At 42.4% G+C, this 26,187-nt stretch overlaps 1 protein-coding gene across 23 annotated transcripts in view; it reads right to left on the reverse strand.

Moving 5' to 3' along the window:
- AKAP13 (A-kinase anchoring protein 13) overlaps positions 1-26,187 on the reverse strand; it is a 322,766-nt gene that overhangs the window by 105,936 nt on the left and 190,643 nt on the right. Inside the window, exon 1 of one of the 23 annotated variants that reach the window (XM_023650662.2) lies at positions 4,120-5,155. The exons of the other annotated variants lie outside the window; for them this stretch is intronic. Within the exon in view, the coding sequence (XP_023506430.1) occupies positions 4,120-4,200 (81 nt within the window). The 5' untranslated portion in view covers positions 4,201-5,155. Of the gene's footprint in view, positions 1-4,119; positions 5,156-26,187 lie in introns of those variants that run through there. 23 annotated transcript variants of the gene reach the window in all.

Consider the following 26,187-nt stretch of genomic DNA (forward strand, 5'->3'; position numbering starts at 1 on the left):
GTCAGGTTGATACCAAAGGGCCTCTGCCAACAATTAAAATTCTTCCATTTCCCATTCTGAGCATGTGATTCAGAGTTACAATCCACTTACTATAAGAGCCAGAAGTCATTCATGCATCAACAGGGGGTAACCAAGGGAATATCATATAGTGAAGAAGAGGAATGCGTGTGTGTGTACTGGGTTAGGGGATCGAGGGGTGAGTGGCCGAGGGGTGAGTGGCCAAGGGATATTATGCCTTATTATCTAGAAAAAAATTCAGAAAGGAGGTAAGATTTCAGGATGCTGGGGGTTGATGACAGGAAGCAAGAGCTATCTGAGGATACAGACTAATGTATCCAGCCTTAGGGAAATCTTAAGAGAAGGCCCTCGATGGAGAAGAGCTACCATGAAACTAACTACACAGAACTGACCACGACAACAGATCAGAATGCAGAATAAGCCAAAGAAAGCATGGGTACACAACACAGGATGAGAATTCTGAAGCTAATCCACAGTGAATTATTAGGATGCCAATGGGAGGGACTGGGGTTATAAATGCAGAATACCAAAGCAACAGGCTCTCAACCTAAATTTTGTGGTTAGTCATACTTCATCTCTGTGTTCTTATATCAACCTGATCAATACATTAAATACAGTTTACATAACATGATGCTTATGAATCCGTACTTACACCCCTTAAAAGATTAATTCATTCAACTGACAAACTTATTGAGCATTTATTATGAATTAGACACACTGTTTTGAGTACTCGGATACAGAGGATAGATGAAAAAATTAGGAACTCTCTAAAAGCAAATGTCCACAGATAAAAGCGGAATGAGGAATACACATGATCACTTGAGAGCTGAAGTGGCATACGCACTCAATATAATTATCTTTTTCAAACACTGATTAAAAGCCTTAAAACTTAAAATGGAAGATAATCAGAGAACACTTCTGAATGATTAAAAAAAAATAGGGGAAAATCTGCTAGAAACTGTGTGACAAAGTGAATTTATATGATATCATGCACCTGTCCTGAGTGTTAGAGAAGAAACTGGGAATGAAGCGATTGATAGAACTTCCAAGACCTTTTCCAACATGAAAAGTCTAAGATAGAAAAAAACTCCACATACGTATATATGAAGAAAAACTGACATACATCTTCATGGAATGAAAGGAACTGGGTGACTCAAGGAGGAGGTCCAGGATAGCAAGAAAAAGCATGAACTTTGAATACCATCTGATCTGGGCTTGCATCCTCTTACCTACACATGAGCTGTGAGACCTTTGGAAAATTACTAACAATCCGAATCTGTTTTTCCACATGCAAAATGAGACAAATACTGGGAATGTAAAAATTAAATGCCTGTATCTCATATCCATCCAATTCTTCCCACTTCAGACCACAAAACCAGTTTATCATGCCTGGACTACCACAATGGCAGCCTAACTGACGCCCACACTGCCAGAAGGATCTTTTAAAAACGCAAATTGAGAAGCAATGAAGCCAACAAAAGCAAACTCCCCCGTGGCTGTCAAGGCCTTGCTCTGCTGGGACCCAAGGCCCACAACGGCCTTCTTCTCAGGCTGCTCCCCGCTTGCTCACGATGCTCCCGTCACAGCGGCCCTGTCAGTTCTTTCCTACCTCCGAGCCTCCGTGTTTGCTGTTCATTCTTTCTAGAACTCCTTTCCTTGGTACAGCTGGCATCTTTTTATTCTCTGGAGATCAGTTTCAAATGTCAGCACCTCAGAAAGATCTTCTATCTAAAATAGGTCTTCCCATTATTTCCTATACAGCACGCTGCTTATTTCTGTCAAATCGCTTAAAATAATTCATACTTTTTTGTTTCCCTTTTTATTATCTATCTTTAAGCAATATGAGGATTTTAAAGATTTTATCTTTTTTCCTTTTTCTCCCCAAACCCCCCTGGCACACAGCTGTATATTTTATTTTCAGCTGTGGGTCCTTCTAGCTGTGGCATGTGGGACGCTGCCTCAGCATGGCCTGATGAGCGGTGCCATGTCCGCACCCAGGACCTGAACCGGCGAACCCTGGGCCACCGCAGCAGAGCGCGTGAACTCAACCACTCGGCCACGGAGCCGGCCCCAGCAATGTGAGGATTTTAAAGAACTGTGTACCCACTGGACTTAGCACCATGCCTGGCATGAAGAGGTCACTAAGACTGTTTTAATGTATAGCTCTCAATGATGTTACCTTCGTCTCTATCTCCAAAGCAAAATAATTAACACCAAACTTTCCCATGTCCTTTCAAACTGGACATGGGGTGTTTTTAGGACTCCTAGTGTTCACTGATTTCTAAAAAATGCCTATTTTCTGAGAAGTGAAGTTTTCTCTACTGAAAATCTTTCATTATGTAGTAGGCAGTATGGTACAAAAAAGAATTCAAACACAGGTTCATCTAATTATAACTAATTATATCCTTGATTAGCTGTGGCCTTGTGAAAAAGATCACGTCCTTTTCCCCCAAGTCCTTCCCTCTCCCTCCCGGGGCTCAAGCTCGCCTCACCTTAAGCTCTTCCCAGGAAAATGGGAGGAAACAGCTGCTGCCTGACAATTCAGTCTCACGTGGAGTAACGTATGTGGAAACGTTTTGTTAAAACGGTAAAATAGCATCCACGAGGCCCATGAGCCTGTGCCGATCTAGCTCTGCTCGTGAGGGCCTCCACCCCAGAGCGAAGAGTCCTACACGCCCTAGCATTATTTTAAATGTACGATATTCCTTGGGATACCTGGCTGAGATTCTTCCGTCCTCCCTCCCTCTTCTCCTTCTTTCTTTTTCCCCCAAGACAGGTAAAATCACACAGTCAAGCACATAATGGTGCTGAAAACCAGGCTGTCCTAAATACATCATACGAGGACAAGTTTAAAAATCACTGTGCCTTCATAGAGGAAATCACATTTCAGAGAAACAAAAATGAATAATATCTTGGAACAAGTCCAAAATGCCAAGTTGCCAGTTGCCCTCAGCCTGGGCCTGGCAAGTCAGACCACCACCTCATGGCGATTGCAGGGGGACGACAACACCACTCCACCACAAATCAGAACTCCTCTGCCTAGCCCTGGCCAACATGGTATTTCACTGGCTTCTGCGTTTAGCCTTCTGAGCCCATTTCTTGGCCTCGATGGACCAATAAAAAAAATTAGGGAGTCTCAAGTAATAAACCGAATTGATAAATCAATAAAACAGCTCCACTATTTCCTTGACCAGGGCAATACATTACCACTCTGCCCAGACTCCTCTGGCTCCACACCCCCACACGTTCAGGTACCGAGGTTCTTTTGGCATCTGTGAAGCACTTGGTCGGCTTCCAACTTCCTCTGCCTCTGCCAAAAAACTGCTAAACTTCCAAAAAGTGTTCCTTGAGTTGTCCAACATTCCCAGACTCCCATCTTACGGCTGGAGGCGTTCTGACTAATTTTAGATTCAAGGATGCCTTCTGTGAGCAAGTAGCCATGCAGACTCTCCGCCCCATCCTGCTTAGACACCCAGCATCACTAATGCCAGAAAACAAACGAATACAGCTGTCGACAGAGGCAGGGGCTAGACCCGAAAAGCAGTGAAACCAAGGCAAAAGGGCCACTTCACTGCCTGAATAAACAGGTTGACAGGAGACCCTTCCAAAGGAAAGCAATGTCCATCTTTCCCCTAGAGTTACGAGTGAGAGACAGCAGAAACAACAGATAGAAAAGACCAGACAAAAGACAGAGACCAAGCGGCAGAGGCAGAAGGAGAGAGACAAAGATACTCAGAGCAGGGCTTGAGGGGGGAGGCCGGGGATGACAGAGATAGAGGGACAGACAGATTTCTCAGGAAAGAGCACTCTGAAGGTGAATTTCTCCCTCTACGATTTTCAAGAATATGAGGTTCTCCCGAGCACGGCAATCCAAAAACAAGTAAAATGACATTTAAACCGTAAGTGCCTCAAATGCTGATTCTCAAGCCCCCACTGTCTCCGGTTAGACATTCCTTTAAGAACCTTAAAATCACCAGCTGGACCGGCCACTCCCCACTGTTCGCACATACTTCTCGTTCTCAAGTGGCCACGGACCCAGTTACTGCATTCAGAGAGAAACGAGCCTGAGAGCTCTGGGATGTACGAAGCGTGGCCCCTTACCTTCAGCAACACCACGTCCACTGTCCTGTCCACCTTGGAGATGTCACATAGGCTGTAGCGCCTCTTGTGCCGTTCGTACATTTTGTCCAAACGCAGAAGACGGGAGACAAAATGCAGGAGACGTACCACTGTTCACTCGGGGGACCTGTGTGCTCCGGCAAGTCCAGAGTTCTAAATTTCTCACAACGAGCTGGAGGAGATCCGTGCCTGCCTGACTCCTCTGTACGTAAAACCCTCCAAGGGTCAAAAGAGGAATTAAAAAGAAACCAAGCAGATTCCAATTCCTCGAACTGAGAACTTTCTGGCAACGTCTGAGCACTGGGATGATGAGTCTATAATTCATAATACAACAATAAATGCCTCCTGATGCTATACTTTACACAAATCTTGACTGAAAGAGAAGCACACTTCATTTCCATCACTGGCAATCACTCGAGTAGAAAAATGAAGAATTAACTGGCTAAGCATAATAGCCGAGGCACGTGGGGAAAAAACCCAAAACAGCCAATAAAATTCCAATATGTATTTTGCCAGTTAAAGAGAAAGAGAAAAAAGGGGTGAAAACTCTTTCAAAGGAATGATATGAAAAAACTGTCTCATTAAATTCTGTTCTTGCTTTAAAAAACATAAAGGAAAATCAATTTTTCCTTTATAGAAAAAAGAGATGAAGCTTGGAGATTCTGTTCAAAGTAGAGTCTTTAGAGCCAGGCTCTTGCTCACCAGGCAGGAGGCTTGGTTCTGATTCCAGTTGAAAATATCTAATGACAGCAGAGTCCAAATGAGGAAAAAAAAGACCACTCCTCCTGCCCTGCTCCCTCCCTCCCTGCCTGGGCGCTGGCCCTTCCCTACCCCAGCCCCCTCCGCCCTCTCCGCCCTCTCCCTCACTCTCCAGAACGTCACTACTTGCCCTTTCAGCTCTGCACCAGCGGCCTTGGAGGTTTGAAAACCTAATTGCAGTGGTGGGAACATGATTCATCCACAGACGAAGAAGAGACAAACAAGGCTTCCTTTTCCAACCCACTTCCTCCTCCTCCTCCTCCTCCTCCTCCTCCTCCTCCTCCTCGCACCGTCCCTTGTGAAAAAGGCTCTGTCTAAGACTCTGCCAGGCATTGCAAGATGCAGCTCCAGCGCTTTGATGTCAAGGCAGTATGGTAATAAAGGGAGGGGGATGTCACCCTAAACACTACAAGCAGTACAGCATAGTTAACTATTCCACGAAGTACAGAAAATTGAAACTACCCAAGGCTCACACTGCTTCTCCCTGCCAGACGCACACCAATGATTTAATATGAGAAAAATGTTAGCCAAGTATTTCAGGGCTACGTCTCTAGGATCCAGAAGCGGCTACAAAAGTGTACGGCAAGGTTTAAAAATCATCATGCGTTCAGCATTTGGGGAGGAGGGGGGCTTTAAAAAAAACTGAGGGGGGAAAGGAGAATGAATGGCTATGTGTGTCAATACTGTCTGTGACTGAGAGCCACCTGGCTGGGACGTCTTCCCCCTTCAAGGCGTCATTCACATGAACCGAGCCTTGCATGGGGCTGTTTTCTCATTTGCCTGTTTTCTGACTCTCTGAGACCCCCCCGGCCCCACCCCATCCAGCATTCTCAGGGGCAGACCTGCTCCAGAATTCATTCTCTCACTTCAGACGTTCTCTCACTTGGGGCGTAGATGATGTTGGAGGGAAAGGAGGAGGAGGAACTGAGGGAAGCAGAAAGGGAAAAAAAAGTGGAGAAAGGAAAAAACTAAAAAGATTTTCTCCTTCTAGGAGCATTAAGCTGCTGACACTTTGCCCGAGTGGCCAGAGGAATCCTTGGCTAGACCTGGAGAGCGCGAATGAGGGGGTTCAAATACCACAACAGCAGGGAAGAAAGGAGATTTAATACCGAAATTTCCGTCAATAGTGTAAGCAGAGTGGGTGGTTAGGTTTTTCAGGAGCTACAAAAGGGGTCCGGAAGGTGTGACAAGTCACCATTTCCTCAGGCGATGCATCCAAGTTGCCAACCAGCTCAAAGGAGAGAAACACAACAAACCCTGCCAGGACATAAGCACTCTCTTCACCTGTCTCCTCACCCACCACAGCTACAACTAGAACCAACTCGAAGCCTTTCATCCCCCAGCCTCACTGTTTCCTCCACCGCACGAGGGTGGACAGCCCTGCCCTTCCCCACAGGCCCCGTGAGCCTTGCCTCTGTGACGTTACCCACATGTACAGTGAAATAGATGCTGCTTTTCATTAGAGTGACGATGAAAAACAGTAGAAACAAGATGATTAGAGAGAGATTAAAAAGTTGTAAATAAAATTCTTGCTCAGGCTTACCAGAACGGTGGGAACCTGGCCAGGGGTTTACATATACTTTGAACCGATGTGGCCTAAGGCACAAATCGAAACATCCTCCAGGCTTTAGCATTTGGAAGAACTGATAGTTTGTTATCTTTTCTGTGTGAACTTTCACCAAGCTATAACTTCGAACTCGCCCTCCTCCCCATGTGGACACAAAGCTGCCTCCCCTCTGTCCTCAATATGGTTTATTCCTCACTGCCTCTCCCTTCTGATTTAATTAGAGTCAAATGTTTCCAGCTTCCAAGGTTCCCAGGCATCTCTCTAGGGATCAGTGATGCTGTAAGCACCATAGAGTCTTTCTACTCCCAACGTCATCTAACCATTGACTTTAATGTAGATAATCTGTATTAACTTAATCTATATTGATAATCTGTATCTTGTGCCTTGCAGTGAAGACAAACAGAAGAAATAAATAAAGTCTCTGTCCTCAAGAAGCTTATGTAATTAGGGAGAAATCTGTTTCAAAATAATATAATTGTCTGAAATAGCCCAGATTACTGTTCTGAGATACAGATTCTTCTTTTCATTCCTCACGATCTGCTGGCTTTGTGCTACAGGCTGGAAATCTAGACTTCCTATTCTTTCTGCACAAATAAACATGTTAAAAGGACTGGGAATTGTCCTCACATAGTCTGTTCCTTCTTGGAGAACACACACTCTGGGTAGGGAAGGAATACACTCGGTGGGGAAAAAGAGTCTGTTTTGCTTTCCCCTCTGGATCTGTTGAGCACGCTCTACAGAAGACAGAATCTGCAGTCCTGTGCTTTTGCTGCTGATGTGACAATTCCAAGTTTTTATCAAAAACATCTGGAACCACTGAACAGTTATTCTGTTAGGATTTTGAAACACAGCAACCAATCATTTTATATCCAAACCAGAGCTGAGAGCTACGAATTTTCACTTTGAGAATACTTCCTCTTTCCTTTAATTTTGGGAACTTGTAGTAAAATATGTTTATTATTTACAATCTCTTAGGACAGCAGTTATTTACAAGATTAATGATATCTCCCTTCTCTCTGTGTACTCCATTTCACTCTCCGTCCACAACAAGGAGTCCCAAATTCTTCAATAGAAGCAAGCAGTGCTTTTAGTCTGTTCCTACCACAGGCCCAACATATGTACTTAAAGATTCTAGAAAATGAAGTAGAAAAATATTTTATGCATTTTTTTTTTAAAGATTTTATTTTTTTCCTTTTTCTCCCCAAAGCCCCCCGGTACATAGTTGTATATTCTTCATTGTAGGTCCTTCCAGTTGTTGCACGTGGGACGCTGCCTCAGCGTGGTTTGATGAACAGTGCCATGTCCGCGCCCAGGATTCGAACCAACGAAACACTGGGCCGCCTGCAGCAGAGTGCGCGAACTTAACCACTCGGCCACGGGGCCAGCCCCATATGCATTTTGATTTGTGCATAGCATTTCCGTTCGTGAATTAAATGTTCTCTATTTAATTACAAGATCTAACACCGTACCCGAATTATTTAAGCATTCCTGTGGGTCAAGGCTATTTGGCTGCCTTTGTTCTAGCTGGGGCAGAACTCTGTCTCAAGGCCCACAGTAAAGTCTCTGAATGAGGACACCACCTAGTGGGTACACTGAAGATCCAAGAGAACACCAAAGGCCAGGAAGGATTGGGGGGTCTACCGCTACTGAATAGTTTCCCTGATACCCCTACGTGAACAGAAAGCAGCAGCGTGGGACTGGGCACTAAGCGACCCACCCATGATCAGTTAGTCAGTCTCTGGAGGGAACGCAAGGTAGTCAGATGAAAATCGAGTGTTCCTTCTCTTCCCAGGTGCGCCACTATTTCAGCGAGCAGCCCGGCATGAGTCTGACCCCCCGGACCTACGTTTCCAGAACCGAAAAAGGAGAGGAGTTGGATACCAGACCACATCTGAAGTTCCTTCTTGATGTGACATCGTCAGTCTCAGACTAAGAAACCTTTATCACCTGCCACCGTAGCTCATAGGATGTGGGTAGATTCAGAGGAGAAAGAAAAAGGAATTGAGAAATTCTCTCAACACTTGTTGTAGAAAACATGTCGTATATTCTTGCATAATTATATTTTCCACCTCCACTTTTCAAAGAAACAGGAAAGGAAAGGTCTACCACAGTTAACAATTTTCATTAATTTATGATTTCATTAACTTACAAATAGTACGTCATTCAGAGTTCCACATTTGTTGGTGGCAAAATTTACTACAATACAGATAAAACATTTAGCCTCCACTTGAGCAACTCCAGTTTGTTTAGAGTTAACAGACTGCTTCAAACGAGAGGTCTGAATATTTGAGAGGAGAAAGAAGGAAATTACTCACAATGGCTGCAAAGGAACTGTTTCCATCGAGGATTTCCTTTTTAATTTCAATTTAGGTGTTTAAGCACTACTGGTCCAGGAGAGGGGGGCCCGCCCGGTGTTACCCGCCCTGGCATTTCTTGACTCACAGATTTGGAGGTTCCAAGAAGGTTAAAAGAGTAAAGGAGAAGGGGAGGGCCTGCAGGACCATCTCCCAGCAACTCTTTTCAAACCAGCAAGGGCAGCAGCAAACAGCTCCTCTGCCTCACCCTTCATTGCCTTTGCCAGAAGGAACCTTAAGATAAGTCAGCCGGTGGCAGCAAATTGTTTGACAACAAGAAAATGGCAAAAAGAAATCAAGATGGACGAATTCAAGAAAAAAACAAATCTTTAAAATTGCCTCTTCATAAACTTGTGCTCCTCACAGGGAACAGGTCTCATGGAACAAGCACACAAATGTTAAGTTTTACTAAAATTTCTGACAGCTTGGTGAAATAAGAGGGAGGAGGGAAGAAAAGGAGACGGTGGAATCATAATTTCTTTTGGAAATGTAGTGATAGGCTAGTTTTATCTCTAGGATAGGTCTTCTGGGGCGAGATTTAGTAATAACATTTACTGACTAACTGCCAGGTGCTTCCACATGTACAACTTCATTTATTCGTCATAAAAAGCTGTCAGGTGAAATATTACGTCTCCTTGACAGATGAGGAAAAGTCACACTCAGAGTTTAAGTCAGTGTTACAAGATCACACAGCTAATACAACAAGTTTGCATTAAACTCAGCTCCGTAAATCTCTCTTTCCACTATATCCCTCATTTACTGCCATCTGAGTAATCCCCCAAATTAAAAGGAATGAAACTATCCTTGAGAAAATGTAAGTTAAAATTCGAGGAAAGAAGTTACAATTCATTACTCACATCATCAATATTCTTACATTTGATTTTACACAAATGCCAAAGGATAGAAAGAGATGTTATTTTTTTCAATAAAAATGACAAATGATTCCTAATGTTAGAAAGCACAGGCAGAAAGAGTGTCATTAAATTAAACAGACTCAACTTCTTTACCGACACTTTAATACTTGGCATTTCGGTTTTTTAACAGCTTCTCACTATGTAATATCTTATGAAAATCAGAATGAACACATCTGACACAGAGACTAAAAGATTTCTGGACACTCACAACTGCCACCCAGGTCTTCTTTAGAAGGACCCCAGTTTTTCTCTTTGGAACAAACGTTAGTTATTTCTTACAGCAGCATTTCAAGTATTTGAAGATGCCCATGACTCAGCACCTCCTCCAAGCTTCTCTTCTGGATCATGGTTCCCACAACTGGTCCTCGTGCAGAAGGGTGCTGACTGAGGGCTCCCTACTTAGTCCCTGTCCTTCTTGGGATGTGCACACCAACACAAAATCCTCTCAAACTGTGACACTGGGACAATTAAGATGAGTTTGGCTTTCTTAATACAAATACCTCAATGCTAGATGGATATAAGCTTATAGTGAAATAAGCTCACTTCCCATATCTCTTATTTCAGTTTGACTTATGTCAAAATAGGTCTCTTCTGTATGACAATCTCGTAATTTTATTTACATCTTTCCCTGCTAAATTCTCTCATTTGTTTTCAGTTATCATTTTAGACTAAAAAGAGCATCTTGAATCTAGAGTCTGTCACTTAAATAACAGCTGTTCTCCAAACTCCGTGCCATCTATAAACCTGAAGAGCCAGGCTAACAATGAAGACCTCGAGGTAGGCCACTAAAAGCCTCCGCTGGAAGGATGTCAGTCGTCAATCAGCACTCTTGATGGAGCGCTGTTCCGTCAACTACAAAGCCAACTGAACCTTGACTCATGTTTCTTTACCTTCTAACCAATATGGGACAATCTGTAAGATTTCTTGCTGAAATTAATACACATTAGATGTATGACAGTCTCCTATTCAACCTGTCTAGTAACGCGAAATGAGACACCACGCGTGCAGTGTGCCATTTGATAACCATTTCTCTGTGCGATCACACCCTCTCTCTGAAACCAAATCCCAAAGACTGTTCTAACTGATCAACTATAAACCATATTTACGTTGCTTCTTAATCTTCTAGCAACACTTATTTTTAGCATGACCACCACAGCATCACATAAGACACCAGGGTACTGACAAAAACAAAAGCTACTCTGATTTTTTTCTTTATAGTATTTCTTCTCACATGTAGAGATCTTACCAGCTTCCTGAAGCCTATAAATGCACAGTTTTAATTGAGTAAAATAACTACAGGTAATAGCATCTTTTTCCCCTCAAGGCATTAATGGTAAAAAGGATATGCTCCCTCGATATTTGTGCATTCTTCAACATGCTAACTATCCTACTACTAACAGAGTCAATTCAATGAACTCGTATCCTTTTGCTATTTTTCCCACCCAAACAGTCTGCATGTACTTTTACACGTGCAAAAAGCATGAGATTCAGACTACACTTCTGGTCATAACTTCTATTTCAGATGCTAATCTAGACCTTGACAAATATTTTTTTATTTATTACTTAAATAATTTTTGAGCAGCTTTACTGAGGTATAATTGACACACCATAAACTGTACCTATTTAAAGTGTAGTAGATATTTTACAAACATTTATTTTTTTAAACTGAGCTTTCAAACTTTCCCAAAGAATGTGGCTGTAAGATACATTGGTATTTTAAAAACCTGGAATTCTAAGAATGCTAAAAATGGCAAATTCAGTATCAGTTTACTTATTTATTTTTTTAAAGATTGGCCCTGAGCTAACATCTGTTGCCAATCTTCCTCTTTTTTTTCCTTCTCCCCAAAGCCCCCCAGTACACAGTTGTGTACTTTTAGTTGTAGGCCCCTCCGGTTGTGCTATGTGGGATGCTGCCTCAACATGGCCTGATGAGCGGTGCTAGGTCTGCGCCCAGGATCCGAACCGGAGAAACCCTGGGCTGCCGAAGTGGAGCACGCAAACTTAACCACTCAGCCACGGGGCTGCCCCTGTATCAGTAACAATTTAAAGAAATTTCGCATAGAAAATCCGTAACATTGTTGTGATTGTATACTACAACTTCACATGTCACTGTCCTAAATCTTTAACAAGCTTTTCAGTACGTGAAGTTACTTCCATCATTAAACAAATATTTACTGAACACCTACACTGGGCACTGAGGATACGGCAGTGAATCAGACAGACATTAAACAGTTACAATAATGTCTAAGTGTTAGAATAGAGGAATCACAAGGTACTATGACAACATTGGCCTTTGGCTGTAACACACTCTAAGGGCCAGAAAAGGCCTGCTCAGGAAATACTGACCAACCTGGGACCTGATGCATGAGCAGGAATTAACCAGGCAAAAGGTGCACGTGTGTCCGGCAGTGCAGGGAGGCAGGAGAAGGAGAGCAGGAGAGACAGACTTTGTGTACACCCGTTCAGGCGGAGGACTGAGTGCTAAGGCCCAGAGGCAAGAAAGAACAAGTGGCAAAGGACGAGGCCTGAGGAGCAGAGAGAGGCCACTCCAGATGCACACACAGCTTAGATTCAGCCGTCTGAACCACTGCAACAGGAAAAAGCTCTGAACAGCTGTTAGCAAGGGAAAGGCAGCATCGGTTCTGCACTTAGAAAATATCCTTTTTTTCTAGAGCAAGCTCAATAGACCGGAGGGAGCAAGACAAGAGGCACAGAGGTTAGGTACAAAGCTGTTGAAGAAGCTGGGTGAGAGAGGCTGGTAGCTTGAATTCAGGTGATGAAAGTGGAGATTAAGAAAAAACACTGCGAGTCCAAAGACACTTAACGTTACCAGGCATTGGGGGTGGGAGGAGGAGGGAAGTGTCATGTATGTCTAGGATTCTGCCCCGGGCAACCAGATAAACGACGAAATGGAGCACAGGTAAGCAGTGGGGAGAGATCAGAAGAGGAGCCGGGTTTTAGACACAGCGAACCTGAGGGATCCCAGAGATGTCCAGGCAGAGACATGGTAAGCAGGTGAATGCGTGTATCTGGAGCTCAGGAGAAAGGCTGGGATTGGGCGTACGGATTTGGGACCCAATACACAGAGGTGATGTACGGATTTGGGACCCAATACACAGAGGTGGTATCAAGGAAACTAAAAGAAGGAAATATTTAAAAGAAAGAATGGCAAACAGTGCCAAGTGCTGTGAAGAGGTCAAGCAAATAAGAGATCTGGATTTTGCTACGGAAATGTCTCGTGGACCTCAGAGAGGGCAGTTCAGGTGTAGCAGCAAAGCGACAAAAGCTAGATTTCAATATTCTACCACTTCACAGGGGAACATTTAAGTTCTATCCATATATTCAACTTCTTCTACTTTTCTCAAGACATTTAGTGAATCCTCATTTAATGGTTGCCATAAGATAATGAACCTGGTAACAAATACTTTGAATTGTAAAAAAATCTTCTGAGATGTAAATGAAGCACTGAGAAAACGGATGACTAACACAAAGTGAGTTCTATGCAATATGTCTGTCTGTTCTTTTGCGTACTTTCAATTCTTTCCAAGAGATTCTGTTCCCAAAGAGAACACTTGAGGGCACACACTGATATGTTGGTCAGGAATATGGACAAAGGCTTCACAACAGCTATAGGAGGGAAGCAGAGTGGACAGCGTTTCGGCAAGGAAATGGAAAAAGAAGCCAACAGCCAACAAGTAAGAAACTCCCTTTCCATATGATCATCTATGGAAATAAGAACAAACCTCATTCTATCAAACAAAGGCAATGAGATCAAGGAAAACAATGCTGACATTTACTGACCAGAATTTCCAAATCAGATTTTATCATCACCACATGTCATGGCCAATTAATAGCAAATGAAAGGGGGCTGGCCTTGTGGTTAAGTTTGTGCGCTCCGCTTTGGCAGCCCAGGGTATCACCAGTTTGGATCCTGGGCGTGGACGTGGCACCGCTCATCAGGCCACGCTGAGGCATCGTTCCACACAGCACAACCACAACCACTCTCAACTAGAATATACAACTATGTATTGGGGGGGCTTTGGGGAGAAGAAGAAGAAGAAAAAAAAGATTGGCAACAGATGTTAGCTCAGGTGCCAATCTTTAAAAAAAAAAAAGCAAACAAATGAATATTAGCCAAATTTATTTATCCATTCAACAAGTATTTAAATATCTGCTGTAGCTGCATTGCCCTGTAAGGTGTTATGAGAGATATAAAGATGGAGAAGATATTTCTGGGTCCTCAAGGAAATACAGCAGAGGCAATGGCATGAAATATAAGACAACCTGGGCAGTGCAAATGAAATGTGGATTTCAGCAAAAGGAATGAGGATCTCTCACTCAAGTGATTAGGAAGAGAAGTTTCGGGAAGGTGGTGGTCTAACATAAAGGGACGGAAAGAGAGAAAACAGGAGGGAAGAGATGGGCGTTGCCTATGAAGTATGTGAGTGAAGGTCAGATGTTGATGAGTGGCAAATACAACAGAGGACTAACAAGCTGTCCAGTTATAAGCATCAAACTCCTAAGAGACTGCTATGACACTAGCCCAATAAAGCATTAACAGCCTAGATTATAAAAGCATATGATGTCATGCTAAAAAGTTTAGACAATATTCAGAGGCAATCGGGAGCCAGTGAAGATATTTGAGCACAGAAATGGTATGATCTGTGCTATAATTCAGGGAGATGGTATAAAACTTTAGCCTCATCGAGTCTAACCTTCCTTGTCTGGATTTCACACGGCTCCATGATCCTTACCCAGTCTCATTTGCTACTCTTCCCCAATATAGGTATACAGTTCATCTTTCAAAGGTGCACCATCAGGACCCGGTTCTTCCTACCTCAATACCCCTGGGTTCTTAGGACCATCGCGGTTTCTGGAATTCCCTATCTTATCTCTCCACCTTAGCCACAACCTACCCTTCTAACCTTACTTTCTTAATTAAGCTCTCTGCCTACTCTAACCCTCCTCTAACTGTGTCCTTTGAAACATGATGTTCCTTAGACCCTCATGCACTCACTTTATGGTGTTCTTCCTGCATTGTTCCCTGACGCTGCACATTGGTCTGACTCTAAGCAGATGGCGAGCTCCTTAAATTAAGGCAACAAGTGCCTCTGAAATTTCTCTCCCAGAGTGCCAAATACGGTACTAGACACCCACAGGCTAGATGACAAACTGGTTATGTACTCATTTATTACCACAAACATAGTTCTAAGATTTTTCCAGACTTTTCTGACCAGATTTAGTTATTAAGCAACGAAGAGAAAAAGAAAAAAACGTATGTCAGTGTTAACATACACAAAAGGTGAGTAGCCTAAAAGAGTATCTGAATTTCAAGGATAAAAGTCCCGGCCAGATGTGAAAACTTGGGTTCAAAATAACTAGACCCTTAGGAAAATTTTGAATCCCACAAAAAATGAAAAAGTTTTACTTTAGGAAATTACTTGACTTATTCTTATTTTTGACTTCATGGAAAAAAGAATAGCTCTAGCACAGTCACTCAGTCAGATGAGCCAAAAAATGATTCAGCTTCCCATGGAAGATTTCCCTCATCCCTTCAAGGCAAACACACACCACTGCACGGTCACGCCTTCCAGAAGATGGAGAGGTGTAACTTGCTCTTTTTATCAATTGTCCAAGAGACAAGGCGATGGGAAACGAGAAAAGTCCTTCAAGAAAAAAGCCTACTTCTCAACACCACTGCCAGGTCAATTCTGGCATTCACTCATCCCTAAACGAATAAACCTGGTTTTGCTCATTTAAAGACTACTATTTGGAGCTTATATTTGATAATTTTATTCAAGCAGAACAGATAATTGAATATGCTGAAAAATTTTAAGGAAGTACAACATAACTGTTTACTTTGATTCAATGATGAGAATTTATTCTGGAAGGGCCGTTCTCACAAAAATATGTTCAAAGAGGGGAGAAAATGCCCCTTTCCTCAAATATATCCAAGCAGAGATATCCTACACGGCGCACATCACAGGAAGGGAAGGGATGACTGACTGGACGATGACTCCATCTACCTAACGGTTAAGACGATGGACTCTGGAGCCAGACTGCCTTGGGCAAGTTACATAATCCTCCTTTCCTTATTTGCTCACCTGTAAAATGGAGACAAAAATAACAAAGACAAATAGGAAAAGAAAAATGTTCTTATGAAGAATAAATGAATTAACACACATGAAATATTTTGTACTGTGCTTGTGGCATAAGTACTATGTAAGTGTTAGTTGTTATAATATTTTTTATTTTATCATCATTACATTTTTGTCTTATTTTAAAAGGGAAGTATTTAAGTCAGCCTACAAGGGTGCATATAAGATAAAACCAAGTAACCAAGATAAATTTTGACTCATTAGAACTGAAAGAACAAAACACCTTAGCTTTGAATCAGATCACCATGTTTCCTCTGCAAATAGTTTGTATGATGAGACAGGAAAGCAGAGGGAAAAGTTAGGTTTTTCCTTTTTCTCATAAGAGGAGAAGGCAGGTAGCTTCCCCAGAGGCTGGCAGAAGGAGCTACTGAGCTGTTTCACGGAGAAGCAGTTCTCTAAAAAGGTCACGATAGGACTGGGAATTCAGATGGAAAACTTAGCCTTGGGAAAAAAAGAAAAAAGCCTCTTCATCTGAAGCGAAGGGAAAGAAGTAAGGAAAGATATTTATAGATTTTTCCTGGCCAATCCCCAAGCGCCTAATTTGGACTGAACTTAAAGTGTCCCTGAACAATCCCCACCCAGAAGGCTGAGTACCAGTGTGACCCACTGGGGTAAAGAGCATCTGGCTCTATGAGGTGATGGAGAAAAGCTAAGCACCGTGACAGCCTCTCTGGTCTTTTCTCTCACCTCTCCTTGTAAGACTCTTCTACTGCAGTCACACCAGTCAACTTATTGTGCTCAGACTAGATTTGACACCTGGCTGCCTCCATGTCCTTGCCCTTGCCCTCATGTTCTTCTCCATAGATTGCAAAACCGCTAAGTCTTTAAGACCCCTTCAAAGGCTATCATATCCAGGATGCCTCCACTGAACCCCTCGGTCAAAAAACTGGCCTGTCCACCCTCTGATTCTATTAGACCTGTGTTAGTACTCCTACCACACTGAAAGCCACTGATTATCACGTTTATCTGGGTGCCTACTGTACAAGTCTCTTGGGCCAAGACATCTCCTATTTCATTAGATTTCCTACAGGTTCTTGGCCTTGGCATTCAACGAATGATTCCTGCATGAATGAATAAAGACCCATTCAGGTAAGGTAACCCATTCCCAGAAGTAGATAAAACTGGTGTGGGCTATCTAGATTCAGAAGCTCCTTTATGTAATAAATTTATATACCCCGCGGATTTTTGGTACAGAGATATACACTACAGAAGAGGGCATCTACTCTGCTCACTACAAACAAATGGCATTAGTTGTTAGGCCTTGATTAATCAGCAAGAACTTCTCTGCCTATCCTTGAATGCTCTTTTAAAATACAAATTGCAGTTTGGGCAGTTTCTGTATGATCATCCATTTTGGAGATTTGACAATACATATTAATTTTTAGGTTACTGTTTTCTTTGTTCACAATTAGTAACAGGCTGATATCCTAGTGCCTTTCTAAATATACAGATGTCTCTGTCTGAATGTTTTTAATATAAACCTTGAAAAACAAAAAAACTGTTCCCAGTGAAACTTTTAAAACAACATACTCTGCACAAAATGGTCAATTATTCAAGACCAAACTTCATGGAAGCATTCTGATTTCTCCAAAGGTATGTGTTTTTAATGGCTCAGAAGACTGCACAGCATTGACTGGCTGTGCATTATGTTAAGGACAATAACATCTAACAAATCAGGTAACCCAAGGGGACAGTTTAAGTAAAAATTAAGGGCATCAAGTATTATCAGGGCCATGCACTGAGCAGGATGCACAGAAGGGCTTCATTCAGGCCCTCCAACTTGCCATCTGTAAGATTATTATTAATATCTCTTCTCTGCCTCCCCTATGAGGATGTTATAATAATAAGTATTAGTGGTCTTCAAAAGAGCATAGCATTATTTAATATGGATTACTCTCATTGTCTTTCTTTCATACAAGCAGAATTTTCCTGCGCCTGAATTCTAATGGCTCTATGCCTCCACCTCTCTCACTGATAAACCCAAAGAATCTTTTGATCTGTTCTGTGTCACTACAAAGGCAACTATCCAAGTTCTACATAGACAGAAAGATGAATCACTCTTCTTGGTTCAATCCTAAATACTCATATTAATGGCTTATCAACATGTAGCCTCCTCTTCTCCATCTGATTTTTTTTTAAGTAATTTTATTGGGATTGTAATGGTTTATAACACTGTGTAATTTCTAGTGTACATTATTGTTCATCAATTCCTGAATACACTTCATCATGCCCACCCCCAGTAATCTAATTTTCTCCATCACCATACGTATGTGCCCCTTTGTCCCTTTCACCCACCCCTTAACCCCCTCCACCTGATTTCCAGTTGCAACATCTGCCATACTGATTAAATCAGTTTTTTTACCTCAACCAACAAAACTTAAAAGCTTTAAATATATTTGCTATGGAAATAGGATTCTAAAACAAAGGGAGCTATTTAAGGTTATCAGTGCTCTGAAGGAGAGAAATTAGTAAACAGATGAAGTGAATATACTCTCACGTACAGTTCACTGAATATGGCAAACTGTCAACCAACTAGAAAGCAGCCTTGCCCAAGTTGTTCCTGTGTTCCTTTTTCTTTCAAGATACTCACCATGCGTCCAGCATTATAAATGCCTGTCACGTGTGAGACAACGGGGCAGGTCACTGTGCACGAAAACACGGCTGAGGCGGAGTCACTGGCAGGAGGCAGCGTCGCCCCAATGCAGCCTCTGCAGGACTCACGGCTCACATCACAGTTCCTCTGCTCTATGCCCCAGTGTGGGGAGGGACAAGAGGACACAGGAGGCCTCAGAGAGCGAAGAGGGCAGCAGAGGACAACACAGCACCTCTGAGGAGGGGCTCACAGAAGGAAAGGGCACCCAGGTAGACCCTGAAGATGCGTTTCAGGCAGAGAATACCAACGAGCGAGTACAGAAACGGACGGTAACGGATGGAGAGGAGCCTGGTGTGGCTGGCAGCTGGACTGCAGAACGGAACAGCACAGCTGATGGGACTGAGCAAGTCACCTCAGGGGCCAGACTAGGAAGTCCACGCATGCCACACAACCAAGTTTAAAAACTAAGCAGCTATTTGATTTACATTTATCAGAATCTGTTACATGAGCTAGAGCAGTGGTTCTCAAGGTGTGGTCTGCAAATCCTTCAGGGTCCCAGAGACCTTTTCAGGGCATGTGCAGGGTCAAAACTATTTTCACAGCAATACTAAGACGCTGTTTGCCCTTTATACCACGTTGACGTTTGCACTCATGGGCCTCAGCACAGATCGAGGCAGTGGGACCAAAGGGAACCAGGAGTCATTATGTTCTTCACTGCCACACATTCACTTTTAACAAAAACATGTCCTTGATGGAGCCGTAAACATTATTAATCTCATTAAAACTCAACGTTTAGGTGCACATCTTTTTAATACTCGGTGTGACAAATGGTAAGTGTACATAGAACATCTCTACGCACAGAGGTATGATGGCTGTCTTGAGGAGTGCCACTTGGGCAACTGCTTTAAGTTGTGAGCTGATCAAGCAGTTTTCTTCAGGGAACAACATTTTTATTTGAAAGAATGACTGACAACCAAAGGTAATTCAGAACCTGGGTATTTCTTAGAAATGAACAACGTGAACTTGTCTCTCAGAGAAAAAACTGGCAGTATTTATTGCTGACGATAAAATTCAGACTTTCAAATGAAAATGAGAATTTTGGAAAACCTGTGTCTGCCACTGTGAACTTGCCAGTCACCAATACTTAAAGACATTTCCAAGGAGATTAGTGGTGATATCAACAAATATGATTTTCTGATGTTGTAGAATGAAACGTTCAACACTTGGACGAGCTGTATTACTCAGTGAATCAATATTTTCCAAACGACCAATGCATGATGTTAGAAAATCACATATGGATAAAAGAGCATTCAAAGTGCAAGACTAACCAGTGGATTTCAATGTACCAGAGCACAGAAAGCTCAATGATAGGATTTCAGATTCCACAATGCAAATAACTTTTAAGACCCTGCCATTTGTCAATTATAATGTAGCATCAAAGAAGAGTATCACAATTATCTGATAAAACTACTGACATATTCCTCCCCTTCTGAAGCACATATCTGTGCTAGGCTGAATTTTCTTTATATCCTTCAACCAAAACAACACATTGCAACAGGTTGGATGTGTAAGAACGAGGAGGATCTAACTGTTCTCTATTAAGCCAGAAGTTAGGCTAAAACAACATCACTCTTCTAATTTTGTTTTTGTTTTGGAAAAGTTACTTTTCATAAAAATATGTTCTTTATGTTAACAAGCAACGGGGTCATTATTGTTATAAATCTAACTAATAAATACTTTAAAAATGTACCAGTTTTAATTTCTAATATAGTAAATATTTATAGATATAACCCATACAGAAATTTCTTTGGAGCTCTTAATTTTTTTAAGTATAAAGGAATTTTGAGACCAAAAAGCTTGAGAACTGCTGGGTTATATTTAAGGTAGAAAGAGATTAGTGGTAAGGAAACCAAAGAATCCAGGTGAGAGAAGATGAGGGTATGAACCTTCTAAATCAGAAGTTCGAAGCATTAAGTTAAATTTGACAGAAAGAATTTTTTTTTATTTGGAGGAAGATGGAAAAATCTGGATGAAGGCTTCCAGCTTAAGAGACTGTATGAACTGATGCCTTTAGTTATATAAGAAGTGAGGCCCAAACAATTTCATAATATTTTCAATGAAGCTGATGAATTATAGCAGGAATGAAAAGCAAACATGGTTTTCTGAAGGATGAACATAATTCATTAGGAAAAGACTGTTTCTGTGGTCTATGTGTGAATGAAGTTAGCTGAAAGGCACTTCCTAACAGACCATATGGCTTAACACGTCTCATTCTATTTTTGAGAGACTGGCGCAAATGACCAACAGGTAAACATGAGTACCTCTTCATTCCAAGTTCCCGTACCACTAGTAGGATTAGTGCCCAGTGATGGACATCTTTATTACCTAACAGTCAATGATAGCCATAATGATAATTCTGAGCCATCAAGAAGAGGATACTTGTGTTCAGTGTTTAAGAAGCCAGCCAAGTTCACAGTTATTTTAGAAATATACTACAGCAAAGATTTCCAAATTGAAACTCTGGAACCTAAGGCTTTACTTCCAACTACCTGAAAACTCTGCATTCCAAAAAGATTCACTTGTCAACAGTTCCACAGAGCGCAAACACTCTAATCTATAAGATGGTCTTCACTCTGCGGCAGGGAATGTCACGAGGACCCACAAGCCACGATTCTAAGGAATGGAAGTTAAAAACATGATAGAAGACTCCATACCGCTTTCTTTCCTTGCCAAAGCTGAGTTCTCGCTCTGCTCAGCTACTGCTTGTGGTCATCGGAATATATGTGCCTTTGGCGGGGGGAGGGGTTATCACTTCTAGAAGCCCACTTTGTTAAAATTTAAAATCAATGATAGGCATTTGTCAAATCTTTTAATTGCTATTTGTACATCAAAAAGAACCTCCTAAAGGAACACTTGTTTTGTGAGAATGAATGCCAATATTTAAAGTCCTTTCTATTACGTGAAAGATGGCCCAGCAGTGCCTCACTTAACAAGAGCTCTGAGTAACTGTGTATATCTAAAAAGTAAGAGCCTTGCTTTTAAAACCACTTGACAATTTCCACTTTTTACTTATTTAGACTTGTTTAACTCTGTCCCTTCATCAGACTAAATTAGTTGGTTATGTGATAAAATCCTTTTCAGAGGAAGAAGAGTCAGGTAACCTTTTCTTCTTTTCTGAAAATCTCACTTTACATTCCCGCCATCCCCACTCAATGCTGGGGTGATAAATTACAAGAAGTCACAGGGACAACTGCTAGAAGAATTAGACAGCTTGGGTCTTTTCACAGCTGTTGCCATATCATGCCTCTAGAGCTTGGTCAGTTGCAGATGCCGTAAAGAGACTCAGGTTTAGTTATCCTTCTGCCTCCCCAACCCCCACTGTAAAGCTCTCCCTCATCTTCCCTTTCCTTTTTGCTAACCTCCCTCTTCCTGCTCCAAGCTGCCACTAACTAGCCTTAAAAGGGAAGGAAAGATCAAGGCAACTTTTCCCAACAGACACTTCAGGGCACCTTCAGGTCTGTCCACTAATAAACAGCTAGTATTAGATAACCCACAGGGTGAATCTAAGTTTTAGAAAACAACAAGATGGATTCAGAGATCATATTCTTAAAAGGGCATGCATTACTTTGTTTTTATTTAATCCCTGCTCCTTCCCAGAGAGCCATGCCAAGAAACAGACACACAGCAGTATACGTTCCCCATCAGGAATAAAACAAAGATAAGAAAACTCAGTTGGCATGATGAGGCTCTGATGAGCTTGTTCCCCGCCCCCACTCTGCTCCAGGGACAGCTAAAAGCACAGCTGCTCCCAGTATGAGACAGAAACCAAAGTGAGTAGGTAGAGATACATTGTAACTAAGACACTAGGCAGCAGCTGTCAATCATCTGTATTCACCGCTGCCCAGCATCTCTAAAGAAGCTACAATGGCTTCACAGAAGCCTGGGGGACCACGGGGATGGAGTGGGGTGTGCCAAGCACAAACTCTTTCCCAAAGCCTATAGGACACAATGTTTTGACTTAAAAAGCAAACCTAAGAACGCTATCCACGTTATATTATATACCAATCTTGAAACAGTATTTCTCCTCACAGCTTGCAGGTATGCCTTTTAATGAGTTCAGCTGCAATAGCAATTGCATTAAAGTTCCATGTCAAGAAAAGCAGGATTTAAATCCTTTTCCTGACTCGAGGAGGAAAGAACAGTCTCAGACAAGGAGAAAAACCACCCGCCGAGTTTGACGTGAAGCAGATACAGCACCAGGTTTCAGCACTAACGAGGGAGGAGGGCCGGAGCTCTAGTTTCCTCCTTTAGATCATCCCATTAGGGAAACCTAATGACTCCTAGGAAGGAACACAGCCTATTGTGTTGTGTTCGCTGGTGATAGGGACAGGAACTGCTCCACGGCAAAACATGACACATGCATCACTTTCTGGAACTGGAATGAAAAGACTGACTCTCTATTTTAAGGCCAGCAAGGTTGTCAACAGAGGAAAATCCCTTGAGTGAAACATTTCAGCAGAATCACTTGATGCCTCGTGGTATAATACCATCAAAAGTGAACAGTAGAAGGCACATTGGTATAAATAGGCCTAAAACAATAGATACTTCCTTCCCTGAGTTCCCAAGACCCAGGTGTCAACTCCTGGTTCATCCCTTTGTCTCTCCCAACAGAGCTTCTTGAGGGATGGGAGATATCTTACTTATTTTACCTGTTATGGCACCCCCAGTTTCTAGTACAATGTTCAGCACACAAAACAGTAGATGTTTGCAAATTAAAGGCTCAATTTAGTTTTGGAAACGCACAACAGTAACTCCTGTAGGAAGGGAATGCAAACTTAACAGCATTATTTCTTGCTGGAATCTTTGCTATAAATGTTTAAAGTAAGGAACTCATGCATGGGTATGTATGTGCTCTCTCCATGCTTCTGCTGACAAGTCAGTCTGTGGCTTCCCACAATCCCTGGCCTCATACGGGTGGAATGAGAGAAAAAACTCCGGCATCTCTTACAACTAATGTCTGTTGCCCACAAAGTGGAGATTACGCACTGCATAGGCTCTGGTGCTTCTTGTCATGCATCCGGCTCCAGACTGGTCCAGGCCCTGGTCCAATCTCAAGAGACCTTAGCTGAGGCGGTGGCTCTGGTTCTTCTTTAGCCATCTCTGGCAGGGAGAGGCCCGATGCCAACCCACTCTGTCCCCAGGCCCTCCCTTCCTAAAAAGAGATTGGCTTGTAGATGCTTCTATAGGGAAAATGAATACAAGAGAATTTTTGGCAGCAAAATAGGGAAGAATGGCAAAGAAATAAGTTGATGATGTCAGAAGTAAAAGAGCCCATGAGCACTTTTTCCATAGGTTATTATTTTCACGGAAACAGAAAGATAAAGGGGACTGGGACGGGGATCCTACAACTGTGCTTTTCCCAGGGCTACACCAGGATACATCCTAGTGAAGGACAGGCAAGCACAAGGTTCCTCCCCCTTTCTCGTCATTCGGCTACTGTGGCACTGCCAGAAAACATCACTAAACAAACCTGCATTCCTGAGTCACTCACGCAGGCTTCTTTGGAACCAAAGACCCCCCTGCCTTGGTAGGTAACGCTTTTCATTAAATTACAGGAAAGGTAACACAGAACAAGCACACATAAAAATAAAGACGTCATGCTCTAGAAAGGAGAAGGCAATACAGGGGTGAGACACTTAAATCTATCCAATCGCCCTACACTGTGATCTGCCTGAGGCCCAGCCACAATCTCCAAGAATCTACAGGAGACAGCAATTTACTAGAAGGAAGTGCTGCAGAGCCGCCAGGGCTGCAGAAGCACACAGCTTGTCAACCACAACACAGGATTCAATGTACAGATTTCAACTGTGCCCTTCTCATAATTTCAGTGTATGGGGTGAGGATTTAATTAAATAGAGGAGGGTCACTGATCAGTCAAGGTGGTCCTAGTTAAGGATTTCCACAGCTGAGTAAGCACAGGCCTGGGAATCAAGAGAAACACTGGAGAGGGTTGCAGGGTGCCTCAGCGTACAGTGTGACACTGAGGAGCTGCTTTCAGTGCGACCAGGTGATCTCTAAGGTAGAAGTGGGCAAGAACGGAGAGGCTGGTTCACACAAGGCCCCAGGGTTCAGGCCCCAGGCCTGGCTCTGGCACTAACCAGCGGGGCAGACAATGGCGGGCTCTTTGAGCACTCTGGGTTCAAGTTCCTTCCTTGCAAATTAAGGAGTATAGACTGCATGGCAGACACTACAATTCTCCTTACACAAGATTCTGTAAGGAGAACAATGATTTCTGCAAGATTTTGGATTCCTGCAGTTACAGAATCTGGAATATAAACAGAAAAGACCTTTAAATGGTTCCATTACAAATCTTACAATCCTACGCTGTCTATCTTTGCAAACAAACCAAAAGGGTGGCAAGACACCTCCAACTCAGGTACGTTTTTCTACCGGCCTATTTTTCCTCAAGCAACAGAATTCAGTTTTTCACTCATTATCCCTTTCTCCAATTTTTTTTTTACTGTCCCAGGGAAGGAGTAGAGGAGAGATTTCCCAGATGCTGTGCCACTCGCAAGGTATATAATTTATGTTCAATGCAATAAAAGAAACACCCAGACATATGTATATATCTTGCACAGAAATGAAAGCTCAGTCGAATTTATACATTCCAATAGATATTTTCCACAGTGTCCACTCTGAGAAGCTATATATTTATTCCAATTATTCCTACTGTAATTAATTCAAACAGTTTCAGAAATCATATTCTGGAACCATCTTCAATAGAAATCCAGGAACCACACATGAAAAATCTGTTTCATGATTACACCTCAGTTTCACCCCAAACTCCAAATCCAGAACGACCAGCTTTTCAAAACTCTCAAATATTTATCGATCCTGATGACTCAGTCAGGACAGAATGCCAACTACAGATAAGGAAGAGCAACAGAACAAATATTTTGGCTTACGGTGACTTCTGAGAGAGGCTTAAAGCCCGGGATGTTCTAAACGTGCTCATAAGAGCATTCACTGTTTGACTTTACGGGAGGTATGTTCCCATCAACTGACCTTCTCCGGAAGATACATATGTGGCACTGGGGTAACACTTAAGACCATGTCACAGCAATCCTTTGGGTCCATAAGCAGTGACAGGGCTTTGGGGTTCTCAGAAGGAAGCAAAATGTCTCTACTACTGCATGAGATGAAAGAGGCAAGGAGGGACAACACAGGTTTATGCCGGCTGAATGGGAATGTTTAAGCGGAAGCACCTCTTCTTAACGCCCACGTGGTTCACAAGGACGGAATGCGTCTATTCTTCATACTTCTCTTGGTGAATGTTACTTTTCTCAGTTTCCTAATGGGTTTTTTTTTTAACTGAGATTTTTACCAGATCAGTTCCCTTGCAAATTGGGGTGTTTCTGGCGATTCTTAGGCAATTCTACGATCTTCAAGGGGTCAAGTACATTGCGAAAGCAAAAGAGAACTATGAAGCTGGAAAGCACATCAAAAGCTCCCTGAATCGATCCCTATTCTTTCCAATCAATGAATATTTATACCACATGTGTTACAATGTGGTTTTCACCAAGGCAACTGGGGAAACAGCACGATGTTTCAGACAAGCACTTCCCATCTGTGAACTCCTACAGCACATTAATAGTGCCTTATGGCAGGTCCCACATACTGTATTCCCATACTGTGATTCTATCTT

This window comes from Equus caballus, chromosome 1, assembly GCF_041296265.1.
Source record: "Equus caballus isolate H_3958 breed thoroughbred chromosome 1, TB-T2T, whole genome shotgun sequence".
Taxonomy (NCBI): domain Eukaryota; kingdom Metazoa; phylum Chordata; class Mammalia; order Perissodactyla; family Equidae; genus Equus; species Equus caballus.